The sequence below is a fragment of the Oculina patagonica genome, chromosome 6 (assembly GCF_052425735.1).
Source record: "Oculina patagonica isolate OP01 chromosome 6, crgOcupat, whole genome shotgun sequence".
NCBI lineage: Eukaryota > Metazoa > Cnidaria > Anthozoa > Scleractinia > Oculinidae > Oculina > Oculina patagonica.
Window position 1 is genome coordinate 25286097 of NC_135763.1, and position 14994 is coordinate 25301090.

Sequence of the window (14994 nt, forward strand, 5' to 3'; positions counted from 1 at the left end):
AGGCGTAATGATTTATCTCTAGGCTATATAGTCATTGTAAAATTCATTAACAATTCATGAGGGTGCAAACCAATCCCAGCACAGTATTCAGATCACATGTACACAACTGTAAACCCCAATACAAATCAAACGAGAGAATTAACTTTTGATACAAACTCCTGCTCAGCTAATTAGTATTCATTAACTTTTGATACAGATCTCTACTGATTCACATAACAATACTTTGCATTCAATTTATTGTTTTCATTTCACAAGTAGAATAAAATATTCGCGTCCGATCTGTATGGGCATTTACAATGGCTCGCCTAACGGCTCGCCATTGTAAATGCCCATACAGATCTCTCGCTCATATTTTATCTACTACTTAAAACTTGGACACAAAATCGCATTATCAGCTGTTAAAATGTTAAGGGCTTGTAACATCACAGTAGACGGTCATCTTTCAGTAAAACGGCAATCATGATGTAATTCCATCATCCCCTAACATCCTTGATATGTTTTAGATAAATCTATGTTTTACAATTTAGCCAAAAAAATGGCTTATGAATTTATTATGAGCAAGGGTCATGCGCAACTCAAGCGCGTGTTGTTTAAAATGATAACCGAAAACATCTCTAATTAGAAATACTCACATGACATTTACAAGACTGAACTCAAATGAAATAGGCATTCGTATTCATAAATTATCATTCCTTAAAATAAAATGTCTGTCATTGATGTAGAACAAGACGAAAGCTACACACTGAAGCTTGATAAGATCCACTGGTTTAAATGTCTTTATTCTTCTTTTGTGGATTCTTTTAATCTTCGAAAGAAAATAAAATATGAGTGTGATAAGGGGAGACTCTAAAGGTTCTGCTATCTATTATATTTACTGTAATGTGAAAATAGCAAAAGTTTCCGCGATTGATATGTAATATCAAGGGCACGAGAACGGGACAAAGAAAAAATCTGAGTCCCCGACGGGAATCAAACCCATGACCTCCACGTTGATATGTATGATACGATTTGGACCGATATTGCTGATCTTAGCAGTATGCAGGACGCGTGTCGCATATCAACCTAGTAAAATGGCTCAGCTATCAACGAGTCTCTCGTAGCTCAGATGGTTAGAGCGCCCAACCGGTATCTGGGAGGCCATGAGTTCAATTCCCATCGGGGACTCACATTTTTTTTCTTTGCCCCATGCTCGTGTCATTGTTGAACAATCCATTTTCATCTTTTATCGTCGAGCTTAAAATTTAGCATCTTTGTTGTTTACTATCAAACAGATTCTTTAAAGGGAAATATGGGAAAAAGGAAACACTCATATCCTTTCGGTAGATAGATGTACTGGATTATATGAATGATTGTAAAAGAAGGACAGGAATCAGAAAGCAAGTGTTTTGTTTTCTGCTGAAATAATAGTTATACATTTGATATAGGATACGAAAAAAATATTGTCTTACTTGTTTTCATTCGGATCCTTTGTCTTTCTCTTCAAATGAATTCTTGCCAACGGCTTGAAAATCGTCGGGTAAAGAATGAACCACATAGCCAATATAACTGGGCCAACGTAGTACAGGGAACGCCATGCCTTAAATAGGATAAAAGAAACAAAATATTATAAGTCAACTCCACTGAACATAAAAAAGATGCAAAATTAATCTATGTGAAAGACCTGTAAAGCACTTATTTAATTTCAAGAGTTTGTCAAAAAAAAAAAAGATTTTCTTTCGAATGATTAACATTTCTTCCACGAGGAAGTAATAAAAATGAAACATGTGTTGGTAGACGTTCATCTTTTTATTATCAAGATAACCTTACTATTTTTGAATCAATTTTGTGTGGTGGATACATCAGGACCACGAAAAATTATTAAGTTGTCGACTAACTCTGGGAGATTACCTTGATTGTAAAGTCCAGTCTCCTCAGGTGAAACGGAATCAAGAAAAAAGCGACGCCAGAGAGTCGTAAACAAATACCCAAGAGGATGATGGGTATCTTTACTAACAGCGGGAAAGCTGCGAATGATGTCGAAAACAAGCGGCGACAAAGACCTAAAAGCTGAATGAAAAAGGAGAGAAGATAAAAAAGTGACTGGTTAAATTATACTTGTACCATAGCGTTCGTAACAATTAACCACGAGCAAAAGGTTGTTTTCGCCTGTCCACTTTAAAGTGTCAGTGGGAACAGTGACACCACTCGACACGTTTCAGTGTTGGAAGTTGACCCATTATGCTCCAGAAAAAGTTAGTATTAACCTGCTTGGCGTCAACTTAAAAAAACGGACTATATATTGTGCTTTGATTATGCTCTAGAGCAGCTGCTATGCTCCTAGATATGCTAACAAATTCACTTCCCCACCCTCTGGCCCTAACAATGACTTTCGTACCCTTCCCCGAAGAAAATTGTTAACTTTTATCAGCAGGATAAACCAAATAAACCAAATGAATCAAGCTTTTAGTGTCGCAATACTAACAACAGCGTCATCTTGTATTGTCAAACAAACGACAAAGTCGCGAAAGCATAAGGTCTAAGGCACCGAACCGTCAATTTTATTTCTTATTTATTATTTTTAAATTCTCACGCTTCTTACTACAAAATCGGACTATACCGCCACAAAATCGTAGTACTATATGGCGCTATGCCCGGTGTTTCAACCATAGTTTACTAGGCGAATTCTACCAGTATACTAATGCAAATGCGACAATCTGATTGGTTGAGCAACTCGTACACTATCAGATAACATCAGAAGTTAGTATACGAATTCGCGTGAACTCGGAATGTGTGAAGATTAATTATACTTTATAATGTAGAACAAATTAAAAATTGTTAAATTGGACGTACTTGAGAATTCTACTAAAACAATACAGCCTTATATACTATCACCTTTAGACATTTTGAAATAAAATTGCTAATTATGCTCAAATTAAGCTGGCATCGTGTAGTGTAGACAGAGCGGAAAAATGTCTTTTGTTATTGGTTTATGATAATTTGTTTCTCTCACCTGTTGTTCCATTACAATGATAACAAATTCTCCAATGAAGCACAGGAAAAAGCCAGGAGCGATACCGTGCCACAACGCCACAAACACGAGTGTTAAAAAGTGTGATAGGAGTTTGCTTCCAAGGAAACGCAGCCTTTTGTATAAATACCTTGAAATGAAAAGTAGTTAGAAAGGACGAAAACGCGGCTTCGCATCTGATTGGCTAAAAACAGACTATTCTGATTGGCTAGAATTCTTTTTCGTCTACCATGTTTTGGAAAATAAAAACTGACTTGGAATACTTGTCACAATAGTTAAGAGATGCTTTATCTAAAATATGAATCCTGAAAGTGATCTTATATATTGAACAGTTAGGAAAGATTCTCACCTAAACATCCACTGATTAGTGTTCAAGTTAAAAGCATCTATAACATGCTATTGGGAAACAAACGGGAGGACCGTTAGCAAAACGAAAGACTATTAAGGTAGTCACACCAGAGGTCAACTATAGCAGCGTAAAGGGTTTGCCAATAACGACGACCTTTCTTGAGTAACGAAGTTTAGAAAGTACTGTCCGAGCCTTTTAAGTTTTTCTTGTGAAATCTATAATTGTTTTTATTGTCTTTATGCATACATACATACATACTTTATTGACTTTCCCCCTAGAGGCTTTTCAAAGACAATGAAATGTGTGAAAAAACAAATGTGTGGACGAACCAAACCCATTAGAGCTACTGTCATGTTAGTTTTCTATAACAGCGGTTATTTTGGTAAGAAGAAGCGTTTTGTGACGATGTGTAACGTGAGCGTTGTGTGACGATTTTGAAAAAAGTGGATGCAAAATGTATGTATGGAAAATTCTTTTTATCGTTTGTTGGTGTACAATGATTTGTTTCATACCTGAAATGTGTAAGCGGTCTCAAATAGAAGTAAATGGACATTACTACAGCCGTCCCATCTGATACGACCATCCTCTGATCGGCCATTATAGCCCAGACCTGATATGATGCAAGAACCTTCCTAAAAAAGCAGAAAACCATTACAAATAAGAACATGGACGAACAATCCAACCTTGAAGTGCAACGCTGTGGTCACCTACACTAATTACAGTCAACTCTCGTTATTGCGGAAACGCTCGGGGCGTCGTTTAGTGTCCGTTATAGCGAGAGTCATTTTCAGTCAAACCTATTTCGCCGGGGATCTGGATTTTTTCCGTAATAGCGAGTGTCCGCAATAGCGGGATGTCCGCAAGGCGAGAGTTGCCTGTACTAACAGTAACATTTTTTGACCTTCATATATTTATGAATTCGAACACCTCATCTTTGCGACCAAATTTTGATAGTCCGTTGGCAAGTGGTTGTAACGGTCTCCTCTATAAATTATTTCCACACTGTATGAAATTCATCTATAAAGAAACGGTCAAAAGAGTATTGGATTACTCTAACACAGTGCCACTGAGGAAAATCTTAACCTTTTTGTCTAAAACTTTAGTAGTTGTTTGTTCGTTATTGCGTTTATCTTTACATTACAAATTGAACAAGACAAATTATGCGAGTCCCATCCTTTCGCCACAAAAAGGTCTGAACGCATTCCGGAGAATTAACATGTTCATATTTGGACTTGAGGGGTTTGATAAAGAGCGCTCACACAGTGCATTTTAGGCGATGTATTTTTAGGAAAATGTCAATGTCAAAGAGTCATCAGTTTCGTTATTAATGCAGATTTTTGAGGGGCCATGTTTCCTTGTTCCCAAAAAAATTTTACTTATGTTCCCGTGTTCCTGTTCCTTAAAATATGTTCTCCTTCCCGTTTTCCCAGTATTATGTTCCTTCTCATGTTCCCAAAAGGTTAATGGCCATGTCCCGTTGTTCCGGCTCTGAAACCCCTGGAAGAGCCTCATTTTTGTTACTTGCTAATTCTAGAAAGCAAGCAACAACTGTTAACGGAGCAATTTCGTTAAATCCGGAGATTTAACGCTGTCTAGTAAATCTTGCAAACGGAGTGTTTTCTCAATTTCGTTGCTTGGCAAATAGGGACGGGATATTGTGGTCCTCACTTCTCAGCAGTACTTACCGCTATTAACCAGACGGCTTGGTACTTCATAACGCTGACTTTAGTAGTACCAATGGCGTAACAAAGCTTATAAAAGAACGACTTTTGCTGAAAGAAAAATTAGGGAGAGGTAAAAATGTCAGAAAGAAAAACCGGCACAAATAGAAATATACATATGTATGTCTTTTTATTGACAAGAAAAGAAACAATAATGACGAATTGTAAGAATATCGAAAGAAAATTACAGTGATTCCCAGATTTTATTGAGCCGGCGAATTTTGTTGCAACTGACGTTGCTAGGTAACATGACCGCACTTTACGGCGCCAAGCTGACATGACAGCGCTCGTAGTGATCGTGCTGTTTTTGATTAATCTATGCTATCGAAAACTCTTTAGGAATTTTACGGGAATTCAAAAAGTGAACCTTATTTCTCGACGGCGTATAAAACTACTCGTGTAGCACGACAGACGGTTTATAAGGCTCTTCATACCCTGACTCATATCCATATCTATACATATATGTCGATCGTGTTTTAACTCGACCGATGAGCTGTTCTTTTGTTGAATCAAACATGAAAATTTTGCTTTGGTTATGAAAAACTTACATCATACTCATCCGTTATAAGAAAGTTGTCTTTCACTTTCGGTTGAAGCACGGTGTACATCGCCAGATAAATTAACCCAAGAGTAAAACGCTTCACACCAGCTAAAACCCTACAACAAAACACACACAAAAAAATAAACATTATCTTACCCTAGCAAAATAAAGAAAAAAAACAAGGGAGTTGAAAAAATGGTGCTCCAAAGGGATACATAACAGAATCCTAGAAGTTAAAGCGCGTACAGTATTTTTTTCTCTTCGAAGAAGGATTATGTTTTGCGCTAGAGCAACGACAAAAAACCCTCAATCGGATCCGTAAACTCACCGAGAATTAGAGGCATCGTCCTTCTTGTCAATTAGCTTTCCCTCTACCAAAGCCAGATATTTCTTCATTGGAAACTTGAGAGAAAAAAGAGAGACCAAATATATAATAACGTGTGCTTCACTTTGTTCGATTATAAAGACAACCAAACATGAAAAAGATCGCGTTCAACAGCACAAAACAAAGACAGCGCAAGTAACTAACGGAACGATCATACCCAAAAACAGTAAGCGCGCATAACTAACAATCAAACACAAAGCAAAAACTGAAGGCATCAAACAAATAAATAAGACTGCGCATAACTCACGCAACAATAAAAAAAGAAAGCAGGCATCACTAACGCAACATTGAAACATAAAACAAACAGGAAGCATAACTAAACAAAACTATCAAAACCATTAAACAATACACACCTCACCATAACATTTACTAAAACAAATTGACGAGAACGTAAATCACTACAGTAACAATAAAGCAAATCAATAGCAAAGCGCAGCACCAACGTTAAAAAAAAGCATACCAAAAGAGAGAACGCATAACACTAAAGTAATAATGAAAACAAAGCGACGAGAGCGCACATCACTAAGAGTAACAAACAGAGCGCGCATCACTAACATATCAATAAAAACGCAAGCGAGTGTAGCGAGTGAACGCGCATCGATAAGGCCACTTTACAAAGGACCGGAGCGGACCAGATCGGCTTCTGCTTACATGAAACCGTTTAGGACCGTCCCAGGTATTTACACGGGACCGTTCTGGAACAGGTCCGCAACGGATCTACTGGACCTGCAAAACAGCAGGTCCAGGTTTAGATCTGTTCGCTGTTCCGGACCGATTCCAGATCCGATTCGATTTTCGGACCGGATCTGTTTGGAAAGGGTCCCGTGTAAACATAGCCTAAAGGTGATGTTACACGGGACAACTTGCAACAAAGATTTTTATCGTAACACCACGTCAACTTTTCGTGGCATGTTAAACGAGTCAACTTTTCGCGCAACATCATACAAAATGTACTTGACAACAAGCATGTTACACGAGACGGTTTTCAGCGCAACGTCAACTCGCAACATTTTGCACGCGCATTCAGGCCATGTTGAACAGAATTCTGGGAACGTGTTGCGCGAAAATCGACGGCAACCCTGTTACACGAGCCAACTTTCTAAATATTCGTCATCTTGTTGTTGCAGAGTAAAATGTTGCGAACAAAATCGTTTCCAGTACCATGTTACACGAAGAACGATTCGCGCGCAACATTGTTGCGCGAAATATCTTTGTCGCAAGTTGTCCCGTGTAACATCTCCTTAACGTAACAATAAAATAAAACAACGAGAGCGCGCATCACTAAGGTAACAATCAAAATAAACAAACGAGCGCGCGCATCACTAAGTAAACAAGACCGCGCATCACTAAGGTAACAATCAAAATAAACCATCGAGCGCGCATCACTAAGCAAACAATCAAAATAAACCAACGAGAGCGCGCATCACTAAGGTAACAATCAAAATAAACAAACGAGCGCGCGCATCACTAAGGTAACAATCAAAAACAAAAACGAGAGCGCGCATCACTAAGGTAACAATCAAAATAAAGAAACGAGAGCGTGCATCACTAATGTAAAAATCAAAAATAAAAACGAGAGTGTGCATCACTAAGGTAACAATCAAAATAAACCAACGAGAGCGTGCATCACTAAGTTAACAATCAAAATAAACCAACGAGCGCGCGCATCACTAACGTAACAATCAAAATAAACCAACGAGTGCGCGCATCACTAAGGTAACAACCACAATAAACCAACGAGCGCGCGCACCACTAAGGTAAGAATCAAAATAAACAAACGGGTGCGCATCACTAAGGTAACAATCAAAATAAACAAACGAGAGCGCATCACTAAGGTAACAATCAAAACAAACCAACGAGAGCGCGCATCACTAAGGTAACAATCAAAATAAACAGACGAGCCCGCGCATCACTAAGGTAACAATCAAAATAAACCAACGAGCGCGCGCACTACTAAGGTAAGAATCAAAATAAACAAACGGGTGCGCATCACTAAGGTAACAATCAAAATAAACAAACGAGCGCGCATCACTAAGGTAACAATCAAAACAAACCAACGAGAGCGCGCATCACTAAGGTAACAATCAAAATAAACAGACGAGCCCGCGCATCACTAAGGTAACAATCAAAATAACAAAATAACAAACGCATCAAAATAACAAACGCATCACTAAGGTAACAATAAAAAAAAAACCAACGAGCGCGCGCATCACTAAGGTAATAATGAAAATAAACCAACGAGCGCGCGCATCACTAAGGTAACAATCAAAATAAACCAACGAGAGCGCGCATCACTAAGGTAACAATCAAAATAAACCAACGGGTGCGCGCATCACTAAGGTAACAATCAAAATAAACAAACGAATGCGCGCATCACTATGGTAACAATAAAAAAGAACCAACGAGTGCGCGCATCACTAAGGTAACAATAAAATAAACCAACGAGTGCGCGCATCACTAAGGTAACAATCAAAATAAACCAACGAGTACGCGATTCACTAAGGTAACAATCAAAAAAAACAAACGAGTGCGCACATCAATAAGGTAACAATCAAAATAAACCAACGAGTGCGCGCATCACTAAGGTAAAAATCAAAATAAACCAACGAGTGCGCGCATCACTAAGGTAACAATCAAAATTAACCAACGAGTGCGCGCATCACTAAGGTAACAATCAAAATAAACCAACGAGCGCGCGCATCACTAAGGTAACAATCAAAAAAAAACCAACGAGCGCGCGCATCACTAAGGTAATAATGAAAATAAACCAACGAGCGCGCGCATCACTAAGGTAACAATCAAAATAAACCAACGAGAGCGCGCATCACTAAGGTAACAATCAAAATAAACCAACGGGTGCGCGCATCACTAAGGTAACAATCAAAATAAACAAACGAATGCGCGCATCACTATGGTAACAATAAAAAAGAACCAACGAGTGCGCGCATCACTAAGGTAACAATAAAATAAACCAACGAGTGCGCGCATCACTAAGGTAACAATCAAAATAAACCAACGAGTGCGCGATTCACTAAGGTAACAATCAAAAAAAACAAACGAGTGCGCACATCAATAAGGTAACAATCAAAATAAACCAACGAGTGCGCGCATCACTAAGGTAAAAATCAAAATAAACCAACGAGTGCGCGCATCACTAAGGTAACAATCAAAATTAACCAACGAGTGCGCGCATCACTAAGGTAACAATCAAAATAAACCAACGAGCGCGCGCATCACTAAGGTAACAATCAAAATAAACGAACGAGTGCGCGCATCACTAAGGTAACAATCAAAATAAACCAACGAGCGCGCGCCTCTCTAAGGTAACAATCAAAATAAACCAACGAGCGCGCGCATCACTAAGGTAACAATCAAAATAAATCAACAAGAGCGCGCATCACTAAGGTAACAATCAAAATAAACACACGAGTGCGCATCACTAAGGTAACAATCAAAATAAACAAACCAGCGCGCATCACTAAGGTAACAATCAAAATAAACCAACGAGAGCGCGCATCACTAAGGTAACAATCAAAATAAACCAACGAGAGCGCGTATCACTAAGGTAACAATCAAAATAAACCAACGAGAGCGCGCATCACTAACGTAACAATCAAAATAAACCAACGAAAGGCGCATCACTAAGGTAACAATCAAAATAAACACACGAGAGCGCGCATCACTAAGGTAACAATCAAAATAAACACACGAGAGCGCGCATCACTAAGGTAACAATCGAAATAAACCAACGAAAGGCGCATCACTAAGGTAACAATCAAAATAAACACACAAGAGCGCGCATCACTAAGGTAACAATCAAAATAAACACACGAGAGCGCGCATCACTAAGGTAACAATCGAAATAAACAAACGAGAGCGCGCATCACTAAGGTAACAATCAAAATAAACACACGAGAGCGCGCATCACTAAGGTAACAATCAAAATAAACAAACGAGTGCGCATCACTAAGGTAACAATCAAAATAAACCAACGAGCGCGCGCATCACTAAGGTAACAATCGAAATAAACGAACGAGTGCGCGCATCACTAAGGTAACAATCAAAATAAACCAACGAGCGCGCGCCTCTCTAAGGTAACAATCAAAATAAACCAACGAGCGCGCGCATCACTAAGGTAACAATCAAAATAAATCAACAAGAGCGCGCATCACTTAGGTAACAATCAAAATAAACCAACGAGCGCGCATCACTAAGGTAACAATCAAAATAAACACACGAGAGCGCGCATCACTAAGGTAACAATCAAAATAAACAAACGAGAGCGCGCATCACTAAGGTAACAATCAAAATAAACCAACGAGAGCGCGCATCACTAAGGTAACAATCAAAATAAACCAACGAGCGCGCGCATCACTAAGGTAACAATCGAAATAAACGAACGAGTGCGCGCATCACTAAGGTAACAATCAAAATAAACCAACGAGCGCGCGCCTCTCTAAGGTAACAATCAAAATAAACCAACGAGCGCGCGCATCACTAAGGTAACAATCAAAATAAATCAACAAGAGCGCGCATCACTAAGGTAACAATCAAAATAAACACACGAGTGCGCATCACTAAGGTAACAATCAAAATAAACAAACCAGCGCGCATCACTAAGGTAACAATCAAAATAAACAAACGAGAGCGCGCATCACTAAGGTAACAATCAAAATAAACCAACGAGAGCGCGCATCACTAAGGTAACAATCAAAATAAACCAACGAGCGCGCGCATCACTAAGGTAACAATCGAAATAAACGAACGAGTGCGCGCATCACTAAGGTAACAATCAAAATAAACCAACGAGCGCGCGCCTCTCTAAGGTAACAATCAAAATAAACCAACGAGCGCGCGCATCACTAAGGTAACAATCAAAATAAATCAACAAGAGCGCGCATCACTAAGGTAACAATCAAAATAAACACACGAGTGCGCATCACTAAGGTAACAATCAAAATAAACAAACCAGCGCGCATCACTAAGGTAACAATCAAAATAAACCAACGAGAGCGCACATCACTAAGGTAACAATCAAAGTAAACCAACGAGAGCGCGTATCACTAAGGTAACAATCAAAATAAACCAACGAGAGCGCGCATCACTAACGTAACAATCAAAATAAACCAACGAAAGGCGCATCACTAAGGTAACAATCAAAATAAACACACGAGAGCGCGCATCACTAAGGTAACAATCGAAATAAACAAACGAGAGCGCGCATCACTAAGGTAACAATCAAAATAAACACACGAGAGCGCGCATCACTAAGGTAACAATCGAAATAAACCAACGAGTGCGCGCATCACTAAGGTAAAAATCAAAATAAACCAACGAGTGCGCGCATCACTAAGGTAACAATCAAAATTAACCAACGAGTGCGCGCATCACTAAGGTAACAATCAAAATAAACCAACGAGCGCGTGCATCACTAAGGTAACAATCAAAATAAACGAACGAGTGCGCGCATCACTAAGGTAACAATCAAAATAAACCAACGAGCGCGCGCCTCTCTAAGGTAACAATTAAAATAAACCAACGAGCGCGCGCATCACTAAGGTAACAATCAAAATAAATCAACAAGAGCGCGCATCACTAAGGTAACAATCAAAATAAACACACGAGTGCGCGTCACTAAGGTAACAATCAAAATAAACACACGAGAGCGCGCATCACTAAGGTAACAATCGAAATAAACAAACGAGAGCGCGCATCACTAAGGTAACAATCAAAATAAACAAACAGGAGCGCGCATCACTAAGGTAACAATTAAAATAAACAAACGAGTGCGCATCACTAAGGTAACAATCAAAATAAACCAACGAGCGCGCATCACTTAGGTAACAATCAAAATAAACACACGAGAGCGCGCATCAGTAAGGTAACAATCAAAATAAACAAACGAGAGCGAGCATCACTAAGGTAACAATCAAAATAAAACAACGAGAGCGCGCATCACTAACGCAACAATCAAAATAAACAAACGAGTGCGCATCACTTAGGTAACAATCAAAATAAACCAACGAGCGCGCATCACTAAGGTAACAATCAAAATAAACACACGAGAGCGCGCATCACTAAGGTAACAATCAAAATAAACACACGAGAGCGCGCATCACTAAGGTAACAATCGAAATCAACAAACGAGAGCGCGCATCACTAAGGTAACAATCAAAATAAACACACGAGAGCGCGCATCACTAAGGTAACAATCGAAATCAACAAACGAGAGCGCGCATCACTAAGGTAACAATCGAAATAAACGAACGAGTGCGCGCATCACTAAGGTAACAATCAAAATAAACCAACGAGCGCGCGCCTCTCTAAGGTAACAATCAAAATAAACCAACGAGCGCGCGCATCACTAAGGTAACAATCAAAATAAATCAACAAGAGCGCGCATCACTAAGGTAACAATCAAAATAAACACACGAGTGCGCATCACTAAGGTAACAATCAAAATAAACAAACCAGCGCGCATCACTAAGGTAACAATCAAAATAAACCAACGAGAGCGCGCATCACTAAGGTAACAATCAAAATAAACCAACGAGAGCGCGTATCACTAAGGTAACAATCAAAATAAACCAACGAGAGCGCGCATCACTAACGTAACAATCAAAATAAACCAACGAAAGGCGCATCACTAAGGTAACAATCAAAATAAACACACGAGAGCGCGCATCACTAAGGTAACAATCGAAATAAACAAACGAGAGCGCGCATCACTAAGGTAACAATCAAAATAAACACACGAGAGCGCGCATCACTAAGGTAACAATCGAAATAAACCAACGAAAGGCGCATCACTAAGGTAACAATCAAAATAAACACACGAGAGCGCGCATCACTAAGGTAACAATCAAAATAAACACACGAGAGCGCGCATCACAAAGGTAACAATTAAAATAAACACACGAGAGCGCGCATCACTAAGGTAACAATCGAAATCAACAAACGAGAGCGCGCATCACTAAGGTAACAATCGGAATAAACAAACGAGAGCGCGCATCACTAAGGTAACAATCAAAATAAACAAACAGGAGCGCGCATCACTAAGGTAACAATCAAAATAAACAAACAAGTGCGCATCACTAAGGTAACAATCAAAATAAACCAACGAGCGCGCATCACTAAGGTAACAATCAAAATAAACACACGAGAGCGCGCATCACTAAGGTAACAATCAAAATAAACAAACGAGAGCGCGCATCACGAACGTAACAATGAAAACAAATCAACGAAACGCGCATCGCTAACATAACAATAAAAAAACGAGAGCGCGCATCACTAACGCAACAATGAAAACAAATCAACGAAACGCGCATCGCTAACATAATAAAAAAACGAGAGCGCGCATCACGAACGTAACAATGAAAACAAATCAACGAAACGCGCATCGCTAACATAATAAAAAAACGAGAGCGCGCATCACTAACGCAACAATCAAAATAAACCAACGAGAGCGCGCATCACTAACGCAACAATCAAAATAAACCAACGAGAGCGCGCATCACTAACGTAACAATCAAAATAAACCAACGAGAGCGCGCATCACTAAGGTAAAAATCAAAATAAACAAACGAGTGCGCATCACTAAGGTAACAATCAAAATAAACACACGAGAGCGCGCATCACTAAGGTAACAATCAAAATAAACACAAGAGAGCGCGCATCACTAAGGTAACAATCAAAATAAACAAACGAGAGCGCGCATCACTAAGGTAACAATCAAAATAAACCAACGAGAGCGTGCATCACTAAGGTAACAATCAAAATAAACAAACGAGAGCGCGCATCACGAACGTAACAATGAAAACAAATCAACGAAACGCGCATCGCTAACATAACAATAAACCAACGAGAGCGCGCATCACTAACGCAACAATCAAAATAAACCAACGAAAGCGCGCATCACTAACGTAACAATCAAAATAAACCAACGAGAGCGCGCATCACTAACGTAACAATCAAAATAAACCATCGAGAGCGCGCATTACTAAGGTAACAATCAAAATAAACCAACGAGAGCGTGCATCACTAACATAACAATCAAAATAAACCCACAACAAACCAACCAGAGCGGGATCACTAACGTTACAATCACAACAAATCAACGAGAGCGTACATCACTAACGCAACAATCAAAATAAACCAACGAGAGCGCGCATCACTAACGTAACAATCAAATAAACCAACGAGAGCGCGCATCACTAACATAACAATTAAAACAAATTAACGAGAGCGTGCATCCCTAACAGAACAATCAAAACAAGTCAACGAGATCAGAGCGCGTATCTATAAGGTAACAATGAAAATAAATGAACGAGAGCGAATATCACTAAAGTAAAAATCAAAACAAATCAATGAGGGTGCGTTTTACTAAGATAACAATCAAAACAAGTCAAAGAGAGCACGCATCACTCACGTAACGTGACAATAAAACACAAATAAAGAGTGAGTGGAACCCCGATATAACGATATACCAAGGGAGCAGTAAAATAATATCGTTATATCGAAGAATCGTTATATCGAAACTCCCGGTATAACGATATGGCCTTAAAATAACCGAAAATATCGTTATTTCGGGGTAAACCTAACAAGAACTTTTTACTGCATATAGAGGAAGATAAAGAGAATAGTTTTGATAAGAAGGCTTAGAACAAAGTATCATTTTCGTATATCATCGTACAAAGCTGTTTTTAGAAACGTTAGAAATGACTCGATTACCGTAATGTTATTGCATTATATTCGATGTTTTGCAAATAAAATGTGACGGTCATCATCATCATCACTTTGTTTACCCTCGGATTTGAAGAGTAGCTTATACAGCTAATATCTCCGAGCATTCGAACATAACACAGCATTATCACGGTGTGCTGATAATGTCGTTATATCGGGAGGATTTTACGTTCGGTCTGCTAAATTCTCATCGTTATATCGGGAATATCGTTATATCGAAGAAGAACGTTATATCGGGGTTCCGTCCCA

General features: G+C 39.1%; 1 protein-coding gene across 2 annotated transcripts in view; it reads right to left on the minus strand.

The window, feature by feature from the left end:
* Positions 1-14994, minus strand: part of LOC144656690 (lysophospholipid acyltransferase 5-like) — a 20623-nt gene continuing 5629 nt past the window's right edge. Inside the window, exons 9-17 of one of the 2 annotated variants that reach the window (XM_078516933.1) lie at positions 5947-6020; positions 5626-5734; positions 5042-5128; positions 3869-3988; positions 3357-3403; positions 2990-3137; positions 1888-2046; positions 1449-1576; positions 1-805 (exon numbers count right to left, since the gene is read on the minus strand). In XM_078516933.1, the coding sequence (XP_078373059.1) occupies positions 778-805; positions 1449-1576; positions 1888-2046; positions 2990-3137; positions 3357-3403; positions 3869-3988; positions 5042-5128; positions 5626-5734; positions 5947-6020 (900 nt within the window). In that variant the 3' untranslated portion in view covers positions 1-777. The remainder of the gene's footprint in view (positions 806-1448; positions 1577-1887; positions 2047-2989; positions 3138-3356; positions 3404-3868; positions 3989-5041; positions 5129-5625; positions 5735-5946; positions 6021-14994) is intronic. The other variant, XM_078516932.1, reaches the window with a different exon arrangement.